The 21,631-nt window shown below is 37.0% G+C and overlaps 2 protein-coding genes across 6 annotated transcripts in view; both read right to left on the bottom strand.

Annotated features, from left to right (window-relative positions):
* dop1b (DOP1 leucine zipper like protein B) overlaps nucleotides 1-12,356 on the bottom strand; it is a 65,615-nt gene extending 53,259 nt beyond the window's left edge. The window contains exons 1-2 of one of the 4 annotated variants that reach the window (XM_066707008.1): nucleotides 12,136-12,356; nucleotides 426-594 (exon numbers count right to left, since the gene is read on the bottom strand). In XM_066707008.1, coding sequence (XP_066563105.1) covers nucleotides 426-563 — 138 coding nt within the window. In that variant the 5' untranslated portion in view covers nucleotides 564-594; nucleotides 12,136-12,356. Of the gene's footprint in view, nucleotides 1-425; nucleotides 595-833; nucleotides 951-12,135 lie in introns of those variants that run through there. The other 3 variants (XM_066707009.1, XM_066707010.1, XM_066707011.1) reach the window with 3 other exon arrangements.
* Nucleotides 12,357-15,546: 3,190 nt separating this feature from the next.
* cbr1 (carbonyl reductase 1) lies at nucleotides 15,547-21,613 on the bottom strand. 2 transcript variants are annotated; one of them, XM_066707006.1, is made up of 4 exons: nucleotides 21,527-21,613; nucleotides 20,376-20,673; nucleotides 19,069-19,176; nucleotides 15,547-18,745 (listed from the first exon to the last, which is right to left on the bottom strand). In XM_066707006.1, exons 2-4 carry the CDS (start codon nucleotides 20,659-20,661, stop codon nucleotides 18,309-18,311), a joined length of 831 nt encoding a protein of 276 aa, XP_066563103.1. In that variant the 5' UTR covers nucleotides 20,662-20,673; nucleotides 21,527-21,613; the 3' UTR covers nucleotides 15,547-18,308. The 2 variants fall into 2 exon arrangements, with proteins under 2 accessions (XP_066563103.1, XP_066563104.1); XM_066707007.1 differs by lacking the exon at nucleotides 21,527-21,613 and having other exon boundaries at nucleotides 20,376-21,520.
* Between the last annotated feature and the right edge of the window lie 18 nt (nucleotides 21,614-21,631).

The following is a 21,631-nucleotide window of genomic DNA, read 5'->3' as shown; positions in this document are numbered from 1 at the left end:
GGGATTCTAAAACACTTTCAACACACTTTTGTGTGTGTGTGTATAAAAGTCTAACTATTTCAATAAAATCCCCACAAGAGCTGCAGTTTTGGAGATGCTCTGACCCAGTCATCTAGCCATCACAATTTAGCCCTTGTCAAAGTCGCTCAGATCCTTACGCTTGCCCATTTTTCCTGCTTCTAACACATCAACTTTGAAGACAAAATGTTCACTTGCTGCCTAATATATCCCACCCACTGACAGGTGCCATGATAACGAGATTTTCAGTGTTATTCACTTCACCTGTCAGTGGTCATAATGTTATGGCTGATCGGTGTATATGAAGTCTAAAGCATGACAGTGATTTAATAGAAATGAAATGAATTACAACAATTACAAATTATACAGTTACACATCGACCCTAGGTCTAGTAAACATTAGCGCACCTTGTTGAGCTTGCCCAGCGAAGAGATGAGGTCAGCCCATTCTGTGGAGGATTCGAAGTTCCTCAGCGCCTTCTCGATGACGGAGGAGTAGCTCCTGTAGCGGTAGTCATTCAGCAGCTCCACTTCCTCTGGGTCCATTGTAGTCAGGTCAGCCCAACATGATCAAGACCTGGCGAGAAGACCCATTAGACCAGGTTAAGGTTCCTCAAAGCTTGGCAGTGACTGGCCAGTAAATTACTTGCACTGTCCTGCAGAAGATAGTGTATTGTTGTGTATTATTGTCCAGCATGACCCTTCTCCTATTTCCTGTCATAATAATGGTTTTGTGAAATATGCCTATTTTGTGACATCTGGAAATCACACTGGGTAAGGGAGTCTGATAATAAAGAACAATTATCTTTCACTCACTTGAAAAGCCAAGCAGATTTTGACAAGATACTAAAGGCCATGCTCTGCTGAAATGCAAAGCACTGTATTCGGAGCTAGAAATATATAGTAGAAAACAGCTCTCTTCAGTAAACAAAAGCAGAAAGGCTTTGAGAAACTAACCACAGGCACCCTATTACTCTATAGCACAGCCACACACAGTGGCCTAATAGGAATAACAAAGACTTCATTCACCAGTCCTTGATATTAACTAGACCTGGCATTCATTCACTAAGAAAACGTATTACACAACATCCGATTCAGAACTGCAGTATTTAGAACACCAGACATCAGTGAGAGTTCTCCTTTTCTCTCCAGCCTATGCTAGCACATAAACATCAGGTATATTTTATATATTTGTCACTTATGCGTGCCTATGTTTAGAATTGGCTGCTGGTCTCTGCCATACTTAAGCTCAGAACCCACCCAAAAACTGTATTTTGAAGAAACAACAGTTCTTTGTCTAAATTGGATGCATTCTCATTATCAGAGAGAAGGAAACGTTTCCCCACAGCTAAGCAAGGTTGTACTTCTGAGAAAAAGCCAAGATGCATTTTTCACATCCACAACAACTCTCCGAGCAGACGAGCCATTGATCTGGTTATTATGCCAGACCTTTTTGACTGCTGCTGGTGAACGAAAAAAAGTATGGGGGGGTAATCGTATTGCTTTGGTATATGCAGCCTAAATAGGTCACTTCTGTTTCACATGTAATGTAAACAGTACTACACGGCCACAAGGGTTGGTCTGAAAAGGAGGTAATTATTTGAAAGGGGTGTGATTACGTTGGTAGGACAAGGAAGAACGAAGAAACATGCTATGATATGTATTCAATCGGTTTATTTGATGTATAAGGTGAAATGTATTTATAGCCATTAGCAAAGCTCCTGTTGGATGCAGGAGAGGCCATTATTGGCTTATCACCACCACTTCCACTTTGGTCAAAAACACCAAGATTGCCGGAATTAATTCACAAAAAAGCAGATGATCAGAAGTTTACATCCACAGCTTTTCTTTGATCTAGTCACCAACCATGTATACAGGACTTAAACTCCTGTCAGTTGGGCACTACAAAAAGGAAGGCATTTCAAAATAAGTGGTATGCTGTACTCACAGTGAGTCTCATATTAATAATCAATCTTCTGTGACACAATATCTGCATTAAAGAAAGCAACTAAAAGAAAGTGTTTTGCACCTTCACACAACATTCGTTAGATGTCTAAAACAGTTTAACATGAACAAGAGACACCCTGTGGATCGGTTCCAGTGGTTAAATAAAGTCCATCCTTATTAGTGGGTTGATAAGGCAATTTGTGTACCATCTATAAAACCATGGATGAAGTAAATGGTTTCAACTTAGCTCAGAACTAATAAATATGCAATGGAAAGCCTCATATATAATTCTCCAGCTTAAATTCAGCACAATTTTCTTTCTTTTAGGTATGTTGCTCCAGTTTTCCTTACTGGCGCACCACATTTTACTTGTGACAGCACAGTCAAAGTGGAGAAACCAGCTTAGTTTGGTTTTGCTTCCATCTTGCGTACATTCTTCTTTTAATCTAGAGTTTTGCATTTCAAGTGAGCTATGATCTTATCTTCAAGGTAAAACGAATTATGTGAAATGTAGCAGTGCCTTTTAAAACCCTTTGGAAGCATTCCGCAAACTGAGCTCACAGGCCCAGCTTGAAGCCGACCCGAGACCCTTGAAATGACTAAAAGCTCATTTTTGCCAAACAGACCAGAAGACCAGCAAATATAAACACATCAATAAATATTGTTTTGGATTCCAACAAAAGCTAAGTTGATTTCCAAAGAAAAAAACTTTGGAAGAGACCCCCCACACATAGATTCTCACAGGTCAGAGACTATTTTGTCTGTGATGTGTAGATGGATAATGTTCAGGGTATCCCACAGGAATTTGCATAGGCAAGGTGATCGATAATACAATGATATCAACTGCAAAATTAACGTTCACAGATCTCCAGACTGTTCTTTCCTTCTACAGGGATGGTAGCATGAGGACACCAAATCTTACCTATACAGTATATAGAAGCAAGAACAAGAAGGCTGTACTTTACCAATTTGTTTTACTTTACCAACTTATGTGTTCGCAGAGGTAAACTGGAATAATTTACATTCATGTACACATTGTAAGAAATAATATTGAAGATGTATTAGTAATAAAGGGATACAATAAATGTCCCAATGTACATTGATAGAATGACTAATTGAGATGATTAAAGGAACTGTGAGATTAATTGATAAGTAGTTAAATTATGCAGATTGCACTGTGCGAGTGGAGCCTAAGAAAGAAGGCAGCATTAAATGCAGGCCCCTACCTACCACAACTCTTTCTATTCTTGAGAGTTTTTAAATGTAATTAAACTCCTTGTCGTACTTTTCATTTATTTGTTTAATCTTCCAACATATTCTACAAAGCTTTGTAACTAAGTTTGAAGCTAAAAATGCATTGATCCAATGCCACCATCCATGGTAGTTAGCCTTAATGCAAAATATACGCATGTGTGGAGTTATTTTAGTCTTGTTCATATGACAACCTGATTAGATTGTGCTTTCATCTTGTTCTGCAGAGTTGCTGTGACCAATTTTAACCTGTCTGGGCAAAAGCAGTTTCAAAACAACAGCAACAAACCACTTACATCTAAACTGGATGAATAAGCTTCTGTAATAATTCAGCCATCAATTAAATTTTGTATTTATTACCAAATTAAAAGTAATTGCAAAATAAGTTTTGCCTCATACTCTATACTGCTTGAGTTGTTTTAGGGAAAAGAAGGTACTGCAAAAAGTACCTTCTGCAAAGTATTAATTATTATCATTATAGTTATTGTTAAATTATAGCTCCTACTGCCATTATCAACACAAGTCTTCTGTATTGCTAAGCTTTGCAGCCTTGATTTGCCTTTCATACTCCCAACTCCAATATCAGACACTGCCTTTGACATACCCTTCATTGTTCCCACAGGTTTAAAAAAAAAAAAAAGGCACAATCGCAAAATTCTTCATAAACTAACATCCTAATATTTACTACCACTTATCTAATTTTAACACTGATTTGTTTAAATTAGATTAACACTATTGACAGACAACCTGTACAAATCTACATGAGCTACAGCTGGGCAGTAACTTAAGTAAGTTTCCAGTCCTGTTTTAATGGCAAATTAAAGGTGGCTAAAAATGTAATCTAGAATATATATCATGGTATTGTTTTTTTTTTCCCTCCCTGTTACAGTGCAATTGCATTTAAATTGTGCTTATCCGAGTTTAGAAGGATTATAAAGGGGATTAAGGGCCTATCAGATTCTGTCCTTCTCATACGTGTGTTCAGATTTTGGCGCAACTGTTGCATTAACTTTAGAATATCCATATGATTGCATCAGCCACATTTTAGCCAAGTAGATACATCACCATGCTTCATCATGGGTGTCCTAGACTAAATTCTGACGGGGACACAGATTGAGAAAATTATGCAGGGAATGAGAAGAGTTTATCACCACACATTTGTCTGAATATGGTTAAATATATTGTTTAATTTTTATGTTTTACAAGAAAGATCTTTTAGTTGGCTCCCAAATAATAGGAAATTCTGCATCGCCATGTTTTGAAACAAATGTGTTTGTTTTCTCTTGTCTCTCCCAGGCAGCAAGATTAAGCAAGATAAGTAGCAAGAAGAGGCCTGTTTGTATTAACAAATCCTTATTACAAAAGAGAGATGTTTGATGCAGGCTACTCCAGATCACTCGGCCTAAAGCTTTAATATTCTGTCATTACATATAACTGTATAACTAAGAATTTTACCCAAAGTAAAAGACAAAAATATTTGTTCTAGGTATTAAACATTTAAGAAAAATAACCTTTTTCAGATGCTGTGTAATGATACCACCAAACCAGCATGAAACCTACATTTCTTACATTTAAATACCAGTACAATCTGACTTTCCAGATCTGCGTGGCATGAAGCTACATTTCAATACGTGGTTGTTTTTCACTGCTGCAGCTCAGACGACTGTGTGCGTAGCAGTCATTTGTTCTGGCTGATTCAAAGCAGGTGACGTTGGCAAAGAAAACAGTATCCTAACCGCTGTGTTCACCTGGCCAGTGTTCTTTATGCTCAGCTTGCCATGCAATGTTACAATGTAGCACTGGATTTCTCATTGTTGGAAAATGACCCGCTTAATGACCCACTACTTCTACTCACTCGGGACACAGTTTCCATCAAAGCAACTACCAGTTTCATTTTTACTTTTACAATATGACCTTTATATAATTTTGCATATTTGCTGCAGTTGTTATATGTGGTACTGTATTTTGCTTCACTGTACAGCCTATTGTGCATATGTGTTAAATCACTCCATGTTAGTTTTGAACTGCCATCTAATGTAATTGTGTAGTGATGTGACTAATAAGTCATTTAAGAGAAAAAAAAAAACTCAAATTCATATTCACAAAAACTGCAACAATGATTTAAGAGGAAATTAAACTTGAATCTATATTTGTGGTTCCTGTTCTGTTGTACCTCTTTTCAAAGGCACTTTTTACTGTGTGGTATCATGAGATTGATGCCCGTTGAAGCAATGGTTGTACGTGAATGTCTTTGAGCATAACAGACCAGTCTCACAATCCATATGGGGCAAGGCACTGTCTGAAACAATGCAGTATGTGTGAAAAGCCTAAAGCCTTGACATCCAGAAAGCCTTGAAAAGCATTGAAAAGTGACAGTGGCATCAGCATGTGGTTTAAAAAAGAAAAGACCAATACAATACAAGACTGAATACATTTTGGTCAACTTATTTGCTTCAGTGTTTTGAACAGGTTTGGCAACTGATGACCTCATTGATACTGAATTCACTCCCTAGTTGAACTGTATTGTACATAACTGCTCAATCACTCACATTTTAAAATTCAACAACCTCCAAAATACGTCATTTATTGATTGATCGATTTATTTTTAAATGCTGCTGAACTACTGACAAGTCAATCCAGGTAGCAGAAAGCAAGCTGTAATCTCTCAAAGTCCACAGAACACATTCATCTCTCAATTCATTTTGTCATGCAGAAACCCTGTCTTGTGACACTCCTCTCTGACTTTAGTGAAAAGCTTACACAAAAGAACACAGCAGTCATTGGTTCTTAAGCTGCTTTAAACTGCTTAAACAAACCACACAACTGTGAAGCAGATGGGGACGGATTAAAAAACTACAGTAGTAAAGGAGAGCCAAACCCAAACTGGTGCCCTCACTCACGGATTGACCTTAGAAAAATACTTTTCACTATTCCACATTAGCACAGAAGAAGCAGCCTGATGAAAACCAGAATGCTACTATTCAGTCTATACACTTTTTGTAGACTCTACAGTGAACAATATTGAAGTAGAGCTTTGAACCAGTTACCTTTGATGTGAATAAGTGGTTCTGCTTCTTCTCAACCCAACCTCCGCTATGCTTCCCTTGTCACGACTAACTGAATGAAGGACCTCGGCCTTGAAAAATGTTTGTTTGTTGAGCCATCTCCAAGAACAGCGAGATTGTAATGCTTGCATCCACCAGATGTTCAAGGCCCATCCCAAGCAGGCTGCTTTGCATTGCAAATGCATTGCATTGCGCTTCTGTAAATGCAAAAAGCTACAAGTTGGAAAGCGCTCTCTCATTTGAAGGGGGGCAGAATGCATTCTATAATACGTTTCTCGAGTAGAGTTTATTTTTCAAATTAACGATCACAAACTGCAGTACTATGGCTGTTCTGCCAACCTATATGTCCACATGTTTCTCTTTTCTATCCTATCCCAAAGACATTTAAAACATTAAAACAAGAAGCACCTTGAGGTACGAGAAACTCAAACCAGCATTCATTATGATGGCTTATTTATGATGGCTTAAACAAATATATCTATAAGACATTATTAGTCACGATCAAATACAAAATCCGTCACTCATAATATTATAGATGCACTGTCAGCTTTTAGTCAGAAGAACACACCAGCCTAAAGAGGTAAGTAAGAAGTTCCACTGAATTCAACCTTCACTTTCAAACCTTCAGCTTCATAACCCTCTACGGAGATAATACAAGATACCCAATACCTACATTTTCCACTCACCCCTAAAACTGACAATAGTGGGGAGTGTATATTTAGCTTGTAAGCTTTAGTCATATCACTTGGGGTGTGACATTTGTTTCTTTTTAGAATTTTCAAGGCATTTTAAGAGCTGGCACTGCTCTACCACTGTTACCAATCTGACTACTTCATAACTTTACCAAGTGTGTCGTTGGCCCTGTAATCAGCATACAGAATTCACAAGGGGGTGATCCAGGATTCATATAAAGTATGTTTTTCCAAGAACAGAGAACAAAAATCACTTAGCATGCTTAACATAAATCACTTATCTTTTGAATTAATAAGAGTTTATTTATTTATTTATTTTTAATAGGCCATTAAAAACATTATTTGTTGCTACTAGTTTGATATCTTCCAGTGACCTTAGCATTATAAAGACACAGTCAACAGTAATTAAGTATTTGCAAATAGAAATGGCAACAAATTAAAAACAGATTTTCAATTTAGTAAACATTTCCTATATGCAGACAACTGCTGTCAGACCCAATGTTGTGATGCAAAACATATTGAAACTTTAGCTTTTATCGCATTCTATGAGCTGGCAGACTACAATAAACTGTTGTGACAGAGTTGAAAACATCAATATGGTTAACTACCTAAGGTCCAGGAGTACATGCATATATTTATTTTTCAAGCATTATTTTACCAGATGTAAAGAGCTAACCTACATAGCTACAGCAGACACTTTTGGCATATCAGTAGTGCATGTGGACTGGCATTCCCAGGATGTTGGGCTCAGCTCTGTTCGTATCACTACAATTGGTGACTGAACGAATTGAACCCTCCCCTCCTTTGAGTAAATTGCTATGGTATGTACACCCCGTGTTGATGCAACATTGGTCCTAATGGGCATGCCCCTAGGTTGTGCCTAGGGGGGATGTAATGAGCTAACTAACCCTCATGGTTACAGAATTACAAGAGCTGACTCTTTTGGCATAGAGGTAGTGTGTGTGGACTTGCTCTCCCAGGATGCTGGGCCCAAATCCCGGCTGCGGCACAGTGAAGATACACCTAATCATTACTCAGGATAAAATCTCATAGAGAAACTATGAGAATACTCAAAAATACAGGTTTAAATGTAGACCAAATGAAGCAACCATCAGTTAACTGAGATTCAGATAAAACTTGGAACTGCCTTGATCCAACAAGACTTTAGAATGTAACAGCCCTTTTATCTGGAACATCAGAATGAAGGAGCCTCTTTGACCTCAAACTATAAAGACTCATATGAATGAATCACTTGGAGGAGAACATAGAACTCCAAATGCCTGCAGCACAATTTTTCATTGAACAAAAATAATAAGATCCAGTATAATAGTCAAAATGGAACAACTGCCTGCTGCCGATCTTGGGTTCTGTTGCCAAATTATTTTCCATGTTTGTTTGAAAGTGGTTATTAAATCACAAGATAAAAATCATTTTTTCAAACAGAGTTGATTTGTATTTCACACAGTGTTACACACACACTCACACATAAAAAAACTAGTTTTTTCTTAAAATTAATAAATTATATTACTCAAAACTACTAAAATAAATGGTCCATTCTACACATAATTCTTAGTAATGTGCAATATTTAGTAGTAATTGCTAGTAATGTAAAATAAGTAAATTATTACTTATGTTCAGTCAACAAAACAAATAGGCTACTTGTTATTGTTTAAAATACGTTATTAAAAAAAAAAAAAAACAGCACTCCACAAGTAATTTTAAGTAGGCTAAGAGCTGATAAGAAATTCAGGTAATCCAGTTCCTTGGTCTGAGCAATCCTGATAGAACAAGTAAGTCTGCAGTAATGAAAAGTAAAGTAATTCGTAGTAATATGCAAGTACTTGTTTTAATCGTTATTAAATACAAATAAGTGATTTTACACTCAAAAAAATTAATTAAGATTTCCTAAAGGGATTAAATTTCTAAAACAGCACAAATTAAAATGTACAAACTTGGAACAATCCTTCTGCCACAAAGCTACTAGAGGGATAATGCTTTAATTTGTATCTGAATGAATGACATGGAGATAGACTGAAATCATTCTCCTCAGTAATTACATCTTACAGTTAAGTTGCCAGAACTCACAATAACTATATTTTAGGGGCAACAGTGCTCATGAAAAGCATCCAAGTTCATTAGAACTGACAATTTGTGTCAGTGTTGGTGTAGAATAGGAGGCTGACTGTGCATAAAACCCATAAAATGTGCTGTAGAATTAGAAAGCCTTGGTAAAATATGCAAGGCTTGGCATTTGTTCAAAAAAGGGACTGGCAATATTGTTTAGGACAGATCTATACTAAGGACTAATCTAAGGATCTGCTGAAAATTGGTAAGGATCCAGATACTGGGAGTACTGCAGAGGACTGACAAGTTGTGGATTTTCCTTCAGTAAAGCAGACAGAAGCTTTTTTCAATGCCATGTCAGGAATATAGGGCAGGACACGGTTACAATCTCACAGTAAATAAAATACATGTGATGCATTCTAAGGCTACAATCTGCAATGTTTTCGGGGGGAAAGTAAATGGTGTGAGACTCATCTCATTCAATAGCAACAAGGTAATGAAGGTCAAAGAAAATAAAACTACAGACCACATCAGTTGGGAAACTGGCGAGACCCAGTAGAGACCTGAAACTGACCTCTATATCTGTGTGCAGAAACAAAGCTGTACGTTCCCCTCACTCCCCTCCCAGTACTGACACCAGCTCTCCAAGTACATCCCTAACCACTTTCCAGTGCCTGAAAGCTCACAGATTTACACTGCCTCTGTAGATTTTAAGATCCATCTGTTTGCAAAATAGGAAATGTTATCAACAGCAAATCTCACCAAAAGTTAATTTATCTTCACAAATATGTTTAATCTGCCGCTTGTGTTGAGGTTGTAATCTCATTCAAGCCCCCTCTTCCAAAATGTTTACTGTGCATTTCAGTGTCATTTATCCTACCTCTCCACTGGGGTTTTGGAGACAATTGACAAAGAAACATTGCTCAAGCTTTTTTATTTATTTCTAAGTCTAACCTCGACTGAAGTAAATCAATTTAAGTATGTTGCAACATGCTCTAATCCTTGGGGTAAAAAAATAAACTCTCTTGTTTTCTATCAGAGACACCACAGTGTTTGATGAGTAATGAGAGTTTATCAGGCACAAGTTTATTTACCTAAAAACTGCATTTCAATATGAAAAACAGGCCTGACTGTCAGGGAGATGGACTTCAAGGGTCTCAAAAACCAAAAGCCAACAGTAGTTAAAGAGGAAATATTAGCTTTATCATCCCATCATGCAATCACTGATTTTAGCTAGGTATTTTGGGAGCTGGTAAGACTTGACAATAACACAGATCAGCATGAATTGAATTAAGGACACACTGCAGAAATGCAATCACACGTGGTTTGGGAAGGATATGACAGTCATAAACATATAAAACTAAGATTGCTACTTGACTGTGGTATTCTTGTTTTGCATTTAAAACATTTAGTGTCCAGTTGCATTGCTTGAAATTACAAATAACTGTAAAGTGTTATGATTATGAACCTAACATATATATAATACTATTAGAACCCATTATAAGTGATTAATAATCAGACTGGTGGAGTCTACTCACATGTAAATAAATCTGTCTAGTGTGTTAGTTCCAGCTATGTTAATGTATTAGATGTTTTTTAGATATGTATGAATCATACAAAGGAGCACCTGGTTTTGTCACTGGAATGTAGCCTAAATTGCTACAATGCAATGCTATTAACTTATCTTCTTTGCATTTGTAGTATATGTTGACCGAACCCTGGATTTTGACTGCTGTCCTTTTTAAACTTCCAAGAACAGAAAACATAATTTGGAACAAACTCCCAGAGGACAAAACCTAGTGGCTAACACATTTACAGTCAAAATCCCAGAGGGGGAAAATAACTTCACAAATAAGAGATTTAGAATTAGATTTTGTCCAGATACACAAGATCATATGAGCATAAACATAAACATAAACAAAAGGAGTTGTAACTATGCATAAGGAAATTCATACAGAGAAAATCACAGAATCCAGAGTTCCTTCAATGTAAGATGTAAGACCCAATTGCTAAAATGGAAAAAAAAAAAAAAAAAGGAAGTTAATATGATCTGATGCAAACAAAATGTGAAATCAGGAATGAGGAATTTCCAATGAACAGCACAGATTCTTTATTCACTTAGTGTGTTAATAATGTATTTTGAAATATGGAGTCTATATGTGCAAAACCAACATATTCAGCACTGACTAGGGAAATTGGAAAATATCAATATATTCAGACATGTAATGCTAATAACTAATATTAATACCAATACTAATAATCCTAACATACAGCTTTAGAGAAATGTTGCAATTTCCAGTGTCCTCCAAATTGTCATTCATTGTATGTGACTAACGGAGGTCTGATAAAATAACAATTAAAAACCAAGAGTATCCCTATGCAAATAGTTGGCGAAAGACTACTTCATTTAGCCTTTTCAGTGAAACTTAGATCAAAACGGAGGACTATTTCACTAGGTGCTTTTTCCCCACAAACTCAAAGCCCAAAGCACTGCTTTACAAACGGGTCCCAACCTCACAAGTAACAACTTAAAGAGCGACATAAAAAGGCGTCTTGAATCACTTAATCGATTTCAATCAAGCAAAACTTAAAACCAATGATCTCAGTCCAGATGAGCGTTTATTTAAAACGATAGCTCATGTTTTGTTTCACTGCTTGGTGATGAGTTACATATTGAATATTACAGATGCAGTATATTATTATTATTACTATTATTATTATTATAAGAAATATGTATGGGCTAAATCATTCGGGTATTTGACTGTTATGGTTGACCTATTTACGCGGATATGTCAATGCATACATTGAATCCATCGATAAATATTTAAATACAGCAAAGACCCACATTTAAAATGGGCGAGCGCAATTACAATGCATCAAAAATGTGTGTATTTTGTATAGCATTGCATTTTCCTGCATTTGCCTACGTGAGTCAAGACTTTGCATTGGAAAAACATAAGAGGCATATTGGACAGGCGTGTCATCATCACCACTGCCTTCAGGAGAAAGAAAGAAAAAGAAAGAAAGAAAGAAAGAAAGAAAGAAAGAAGGAAACAAAAACATGCTGGAAAAACAACTGAGAAAAGACAAGTGACTCACCCACCTACTCCAAATCAAATGATCCGCTTTTTGTACAGCCGATGTGCAAATCCCACCCTTGACACCGGTTCTTCTCCAAAGTTTAGTATCTTACACGTTACCCTTATTGTCAGACTAAAACAAATAAGACGGACTCCTTTGTGATTTTATGAAGAAATGAAATCTCCCGCAGAGCTGGTAAGAGGCGATTCCCCAGAGCTGTGTTGTCAGCGCTGTCTGGTGAGGCGGGCTGGAATCTTCAACTCAGCTGATGCCGAATAATACTTCCTGGTGGCAAATCATGAACGAAACAATGGGGGGTAAGGGGTGTGTGGCGACTGATTTTGTGGGGTTTAATGATGTTAAAGGTAGGAGAACAGCTAAGGAGTCCGCGTTGACTACACAATATTTACATTTACATTGGGCATTTCCTATTGTATGTCGTTTCTAAAGCTCGCATTCACATGAAATGTAACCGATACGCGGCGTATTCCCCTACGCGGTGGTACATTCCAGGATCTGAGCTGTTGACACTGCCCGATTGTAAATGTTAGATAATGAATAATAATCGCGCTTGCTGTTGTTTGCAACATGGGGTGCTAAACTTTTATGGATGGGGGTATCACTGTCAACAGCAACCCTATATATTATTATATTATATTATATTATATTATATAAGCAAGCTAGCAGCACGATAAGTGGAGTGCATAGTAAAACATTGGTAAGTATTAAGTAATACTGCACTATCATTGATGACCTATTATTAATATTAATAATAGGTCATCAATGATAGTGCAGTATTACTTATTAATCAGTGTTTTACGTTATTGATGTATTTGTGGGTTCTCTTTTAGAATAGTGTTGCAGATTGGCAAGCATCGATTCTCTCTAATTGCTACAGAATTTTAGAATTGTTTTAGTATCAGTTTCCATCCACATCAGGTTCTCCTAACCTTGTCTCTGGTCGGCTGCAGCACAGACGATTAGCCGAACAAGATTTGTTTTATTTATGACCTCGGATTTTTGGAGAGGTTGATTTATGCGACATGGGAAAACTATTTTTGCATTCAGCTTATTACTAATAGTTACTCTAATAATAATAAAACAACAACAACAACAACAATAATAACATTAATACTGGACTTTTGAATTTCATAGTACTTGGTAGCTAGCAATGGAAAGCTTGTCCACTTGCTCACTCCACAGCACAGTGGAGAAATTAAGAATTGTTAAGGCAGTTCAAGAAGAGTGGTAGTGTCAGTGTAGCTATATTACTTTTACAATGCCCACAAGTAGCCAGGACTTTCTTTTACCTCCCAATGGATCAACCAAAAGACACCTCCCCTTAAAGCAGTGTCTCCTGTCCCCATACTGGGGTGTTGGTTGGGATTTTCTGGTTCAGAGAGCGCACTGCCACCTACTGGTCTACCAATACTATTTCCAGAAGCAACCTGGTTTTCTTTGGAGATCCCCCATTCGGATACTGACCGGTCCAGCTTGCTTTGTTAGTCCCTTAGACCTTATAAATGTAGGGTTGAAGGTAGTATATCTTGTGGGAGCTACAAACAAATTTGATAAAAGTTTATTATATATATATATATATATATATATATATATATATATATATATATATATATATATATATATACATAATTTGTTCTGGTCTTCTTAGGGTCAATCACTTACACCTGGTTGATTTAGATGCAGAGAACAGGAATAGTATTAATGGTGCTTTAGGTCCATATTTGTGTAATTGTATTATGGTTAACTTCAAATGCTTTAGGTACACAAGGACTTTTCCAAAATCAACAAATAGTTACGTTACAGTATTAAACTTGGGAGACTACCAAGTGGCACTGGAATATAACACAAACACACATGCACACTTTTAAACATGCAATAGTTTGAGAATAAGGTACATACAGCAATGTATGTCCTATTGGGCTATGCAATTAGGATAATTAGATGAGCTGCATGTTTATAGGCTAACCTATATTTACCCTCAAAGGAACTATCAACACAAGACCTAGTAAACTGGGAAGGATTATAATAGGAAGACAAGAGTATTCTTAAAAAGTTGTGGGTTTTCAGATCAATGTGCCAAGTCATGCTGTTTAAAGCAAAACCAAGGTTTGAACATAGAATATATCCTGTTCCTTAATCTAGAATTGTAAACAATGAATACATCTATTATTGGTTTTCAAGAGAATGACTGTTAATCTTTAAACCAAGGTGGTCTGGTGAGAGATTTAAGCTGTAGCAATTAATGTATGAGGTCCAGAGTGAAAATAAGTAAAAATGTCTAAAGCAAAAAAACAATAAACAAGCCAATAGCTTTCAAACACGATGTGTGTTTGTCTGTATGGGACTACAACGCAACAGCTGTGGACAAGTTCTTACCATTCTTGTCCAGATGTGCTTGCTGTATTTCTACATTGCTATCCAAGCTCTGCCCTTGTCATATGCATTCCTCTTGACAATAGAACACGCCTCAAGCAGAACAATTTAAAAGTCATTAGACACTATGTAAAATCAAGCTAAACTGAACACATGCACATGGAAATTAGTACCATTACAATTAGTATTAAATATAAGTATTGTGGAAGTAGGCACTGTTCAAAGTCCATTCAGTCAACAATGTAAAACCCCCTGAAGAATCGAAAATCATCCAGAGAGAGATGCATGGTCAATCAAAGGAATTTTTTACGAGCAGCTGCACGGAAGAGGTCCAGAAGGCCTCAAAAGATCTCAAGAACAGTCTTTAAAAAATTACGAAGTACAGGCACTTTTATGCAGACCTGACAGAAGAGACAGATAACAGGTCCACATGTCGGTCTCGTGATAAGTGGAAGTTCGGTGTCTGCCTAACAGCTTGCCAAGAAAACGCATATATGGTTTAACAAGTGTAAAATTAAGGCATATGGAATGTTTAATATAAGAGGGGTTTTGCTGGTGAAAACTGGGCTTACCAGGCTTTGTTCTTCTGGGTATCAGGGTTGACCTATAGCAAAGTACCGTAGCACAGTAAGACAGTGACCTTGTTCACATATACACAGGAAAAGACATGCACTTCTTCACCACCCTGCAATTCAGTCTTATCCATGTGTCATGTTGGCATGACTGAAACTTGGATATAAATGGAGCAAATAACACATCAAGTAATGGACACCAAAATGGTAATGATAATCAATTAACCTCTCTACAGTAATTCAGTCAGTTTTTTTTTCTCCCTTTTTGATAGCTGAGTGATAAAAAAAACATTGCAACTACAACAGATCCCGCAATTCACTTGTCACAGCAATTTTGCATGTGCACAGTCTTCAAAAACCTGTTTCTCTGCAATGGCTTCCAATCTGCTGTCACTGCAGTGGATGCTATTTCCTTGGCAAATAAAATGATACCTAGCAAAACAGCCGTCACATCACAACACATGTTTTTGCATTTTATTTTATTCAGAGCAAGATCAAAGGTGAGAGCAACTGAGTTGCCTAAATACATCAAGACTAGAAAAACAATGCACATACAAACAGTTGAGGCACGGTGTATGTTTTAATACATCACACAGAATACATACACATTCCATATAGAAGCTCTTGCTGCCAATTATTTCTGGGGTGTGTATGACATACTACAACCAGTTTAATGTTCTCTGTGGCACAGTACACAGCAGCTCGATGATGTTAAAGACTTCAGGGCAGGGGTCTCAAACTCAAACTCCCAGGAGGCCGCAGAATCACCTGGATACTTCAAGTCACTTTATTAACACAGTTTTGTTATCAAATAGACATATATAACATTATTTTAAGGTATTTTACAATTGGAGAGTTAACAGAGCCATTGATTTCAATGTGCACTACCTAAAACAATTTGCAGCTTCTAGAGAGGTATTTAATCAATCTTGTTAATCAGCTAATCAGACCAATTAATTAACTGGGAGCTCAGTTGGAACATTAGTCAAAAGACCTTGTGGCCTTCCAGGAATTAAGATTGAGCCCAGGATTGCATCTTTTTTTTTCCTTAATCTCCTAATGTGGCCAACTTTGCTCTGGGGCAAAAAAGCTTTGTAAAATCACAGGTAGTTTCCTGCAATCTCATGGTTTACACACAGCATTTGGTACTGTTTACACAGATTCCATCCATTAGTTATTTTCTTCTGTAATGTTTACTTTTTTTTTTCAAGTTACAAAGGTTTATTCTAGTGCCCTATTAAAGAGGCTCCTTAATGATATAATAATACAAAACAAATTATGTATTGGCTACATGAAAAAACACAAAGGGGCTGACAAACATAAATATGCTAATAACTTTAGGTCACAGACAGACACCACAATTAAGGATTAATCAGTAAATATTAGCACATTACTAAATGGATATTAAAGGGGAACTAGCGAGATTGCTAAAATGATGGTTTTATGTGTCTTTACATATTTCTTTAGTATAGTATAGTATAAATAAGATATAGCACTATATATATATATATATATATATATATATATATATATATATATATAAAATGGAAGATTCAACTTTCAGCTTTTCAGGATGTGTCATGTCATAACTTTCTGGATATTAAGAAACACAGGGAAAAACTACAGCAGTACCAGATTTGTCCCCACAACAACTCGAGTCATTATGTTCAGTGCTGCTTTGGTATTTATTCAATAATATTTACCTTGCGAACACATTTGTTTCCAAAAATCACACACTGTATTATATATTGCTGTGCATTAGCCTATTCATACAAAACCAGTGTCATATTTTTTTGCACTAGGGATTACTTGCACAAAATCTCCTCTGTTGTAGTTTTTCCCTTGTGTTTTTGTAATCTGGTAGGTTACCACACAACACACATAAAAACCTTAAAGGGGCCTACATTATGGCATATGACAACTGTCATTATTTGTTAAGCTTCACATTTTAAAGTTCTAAAAGTTGCTTATAAGACATAATTAAACTGGAAAAGTACTATACATCATACTTATATACATGTAAAGAAGCAAAAAAAACAATCTTAGGAAATGTGCTAGTTCCCCTTTAAATGCATTTTGTACACGTCTATCACATAATGGTGTGATTGCTTTTGTTCCAGTCAGGAAATAACAGAGTATCACATCATTTCATTTCACATCATTTCTCAGTAAGAGTTATGCAATAAACAACAGTAAAGGAGATAAGGACGAGCCTATTGTACTGGTGTCTCACATAAAAGATGGGGGGCAGTGTTCCCTGGCTGCTGATGTAAGAATGCCTGGAGCATCAATGATAACTACTGGATTCGGACAGCTGTCAGGTGATATTTTGAGGAATAGTTATTGCATGCTCTCTTTCCCTTTTAACTAGGACTTTGCATGTCAAGTGAAAGCCTGAGTTATTGGATTTTAAATCTTTCGAATGCTCTCAAAAGTCCATCAATTTTTTTTTTTTTTTTTTTTTTATGTGATATAAAAATGATATTTATGTAGTTGCCGGATGTTTAAGTTAATTTGACAATTTTTATGGTGGCACATTGTATGTTGTACCCTTATAAATATGCCGATTGTACCCATAGCTAAAATTTGTATTTGTCAAGCACCCAGAATGTGTTTAAATTTCAGATCTATTTTTCACACTGCAGGTTTCACCTGTGACAAGAGGTTTCAATAAATAATTGTGCCAGGAGTCTTTCAAGCTTTTGAATTAGACACATATTGCAAACATGACCATTTTTAACATTTATACATTTGTTAGCATAGCTTTTTGTAAAAGATAATTACAAGGGAAGAAAATAATTTGATTTGATTGGTTTAATTTGATCATGTTAACTTGATATGATTAACAATGAATGTGTCTAGGAATTCCAAAGATGCACTGCCCCCCTAGTGGAGTGTGCCTCACAGATTGAATCCTCCAGTTCAATAGTCTCCAAACCTGGGCCAGTTTGTTTTATAAGGCACCCATAAATTCTCCATTTCTGAAGACTTGAAATATATTCGATATTGATAAATAAAACAGGCTACTGAAATGAAATTGAATGCTTGAAAGCCAAGGGGTAACTGGGTGTTTATTCCAAATATTAACTTAATTATTTTTAATAAAATACCTTGCTCAATTGATCATAATTACATGTCTCTAAGCCTTTATAAATTGACTCAAAAATCTGCTGAATTTGGGTACTTTGGGACCAGGCCTGGAGACCCCCTGTTCTAGCTAAGCCCTCACCACCCCTGCACTTCCTTCTCACTGACAAACTGACCATGTGGCTGTTCAGCGCCTGGGGGCAGCAAAGCCAGGTAGACGGGGGTGATGGCCCCCTCATCTGGGGATTTGGTGGCTTGCAGCCCCGCCATATCCGTCCTCACCCAGCCGGGGCAGCAGGCATTGATCAGGATGTTGTCTTGAGGCCTCTCTCTCTGGATCTTCCAGGCCTGGATCCTGGAGAGGACTGTTACCCCGATTTTGGACACTCCGTAGCCCCAGTTGGGCCACCCTCGCTGAGTGTGTACACCGCTCTTGGCTTCCTCCACAAAGCTCTGCATCAGACTGTCCAGCTCCTCCTCGCTGATGTCTTTACTCCGGAACCTGGCCTGCAGTTCCTGACTGCACTGCTTCAGAGCCATGGAGCCAGCCACACTGGACACATTTACCACCCTGCCTAAACAACATAGCAATGGAGAAATTATGAAATGGAAGGTCACCCTCCAGTCCTACGAACTAAAGGATTTGCTTAACAGTTAGACTTTTTAGTATGATGGCTTATGTCATTACTTCCCAAACCTTGTCCTGGTGCACCCTGGCCGCTGTTTGCTATTGTTTAATCTGAGCTCCTAACTGTACTAACGATGGTCTTACAACTTGGTCAGGAGTTATCAGCTCTTAAATATGTGGAGGACCAGAGTTCCCTTATCTGACTGAAATGACCACTGCAGGAATGTTCCATCATATATGATGCAGAATCTCAAAGGTTGTCTTGCTTACCTCTTGGCTTGATGATGGGAAGAAGCTCGTTGCAGAGGTCTCTAGTGGCAAAGAAGTTTGTGTTGAGGGTCACTTCTGCCTGAACTGCAAATGGCGTTGGGTCAACCACTGCAGAGAAATAAAGCACCATTCTGAATTCCAGCACCTTGAACACATCAACCCTTATCCGTGGATATCTCAACAATGCATCCTCAGTGGGCTTTACTATTACTTTTAAGATGTCTCTTTTTTTTTTCACTGTTGAAAAAAAATGAAAAGCATTTTGACACTTGAAGACCACAAATTAAGTTTTACTAAATGGTTTTAAATGTATACATTTGTTATCACAGAATTTCTGATTTAGTTTCCATTGTTGATTTTCCCTGTGTGATTGATTTTTGAGCACTAATTAAACACACCTTAAAGCCAAACTGATTAGGATTAAAATGCAAGCTTCGATAAGGAACATAAACACTGGGATGTTCAAGCCCCAAGTTTGACTTACTTGTACTGTACTTACAGAATTATAATTTGGTGCAAAAGGTCACATGACTTTTGCAGTTACCTTATCCCACATTTAATTTGTAATCAGGCAGTGATTATTACACCTGGAAATGGAATTGCATTTTGTACCAGCACAAGCACTCACGATATATGGCATATATCATGATACACAACACAGGAGAATTCAGATAGGAGTCACTTCCACCAGCTTTTAAATAAAAAATGGTAAAAGACGTGAAGCTAAGCACATGCATATTCCTACACACAATTGTATAAGTTTTTAACAGTAGGCTTTTTTCCTTATATTAAATATAATTACATTTGCGACATACTTGATTTTATATTGTTTGATAGATTCCTTGATAACACCATTTAAGTATCCCATGACAAGCACACTAATGTTTTTTTCAGTATTTAATTCATTAATAGCACTATGACTCTGTTTGGTAACAGGTTGACATCTAGTTTGCACTTGCCAGGTTTATTATGCTGCACACCAGGGTATTTCAGCATCGCAGACCTCAAAACTACGACAACCCCATTAATCATATCGGTGCAAATAGCTTGGTAAGTGCATTTCATTCAATTTGATATCGTTTATAAACACTGTTAGAAATACGCACATGCTGACTTCAGATGTCATTTGATTGTACTAGTTACACTTTTTTTTTAATGAACTAAAAAACACTCATCACATTTAAAAATAATAATAAAAAAAAACCCAAAACAAATCTTTTTAGACTAGGATGGGTGGACAACTACTGTTCTGAAAGTGGTAGTATGTTGCCTATTTTAAACTGTATATGATGGTGCGATTTGATTACCTTTGAAGGCAATGGCAGCATTGTTAATAAGCACGTCCAGACCCCCGTATTTCTCCTGCAAGAAGTCCCTAACGCTTCGTCTGCTGTCGGGGTTGGTGATGTCCAGCTGGTGGAACAAGGGGTTCAGTCCCTCGGACTTCAAGCTCCGCACCGCGTCCGTCCCCCGCCCCACGTCCCGGGCTGTCAGGTACACGTCCCCCGCGAACTGCTGGCACAGAGCCCGCACCACCGCCAACCCGATGCCTTTGTTAGATCCGGTCACTAGTGCAACTCTAGGAGTCGACATTTTTGTCAGTATCTAAAATGAACCACAACAAACAGATATTGCACGGATACTTGTTGGAAGGTTTTATAGGCTGCCTTCCACTTTGTAATTGGGATTATATTGAAAGTAATACTACATTGCAAGTAAATAGAATACTTATCTTACATTCCTGGGATAGAATGTTAGACTTTTAATGATAATACGTATTAGTGTACTCGGTCTTATTATTATTATTATTATTATTATTATTATTATTATTATCTATGAACATTTTGCGTCCAAAACTAAAGATCCCCCCTAGGGTCAAGCTATTACACTAGGAAATGGGCCAATGCTGTCCCAACTTATGTAACGATTGTGACTGTATCCCTGCAATGCCCATGATCAACACGAGTAAACAAGCTTTTGTTTTAACCCAGTGACAGTACTTTAGTGTAACTTATAATTTCCATAATACACCAATGCAATTTGCTAATTACAATGTGACAGATATTTGTCAACTGCGTTGTTTATTTGACTTCATTTGCCTCCAAACTAACCCGGTTACTTTGCTAGTCACTGTTCCAGTCATATTATACCACCCACAAATAAAAAGATAACTAACTAAATAAATACATAACAAATTCGTACACAATGTAGGCCTAATGTTCCATCCAAGTGTGTTTTAAAATGTATACTATCCTACAATTCACATTAAAACAATGTCTAGGCTTTAATAACTAAATAATATCAGCTGCCTTTTCTGCTGAGCTTATAACTACGACATTACACAAAATCTGAAAACATGTTAATTAATCTTATTGTACTGTATTTGATTTTCAAAGCTTTTGCCAATTATCTAATGACATCACAATTTTGCGCAATTGCACTTATTTTATGAACAAACCCGTCACTTGAGCAATCTTAATGCCCTCTGTTGGTTCGGAAATGACGCGTTAATAAACCGGGGGTAGAATGTGTTGACAAAACCGCACTACAGGGCTGGCTAATC

Source organism: Amia ocellicauda, chromosome 6 (genome assembly GCF_036373705.1).
Source record: "Amia ocellicauda isolate fAmiCal2 chromosome 6, fAmiCal2.hap1, whole genome shotgun sequence".
In the NCBI taxonomy this organism is placed as follows: Eukaryota; Metazoa; Chordata; class Actinopteri; order Amiiformes; family Amiidae; genus Amia; species Amia ocellicauda.
This window is presented reverse-complemented; position numbering and strand designations above follow the sequence as displayed.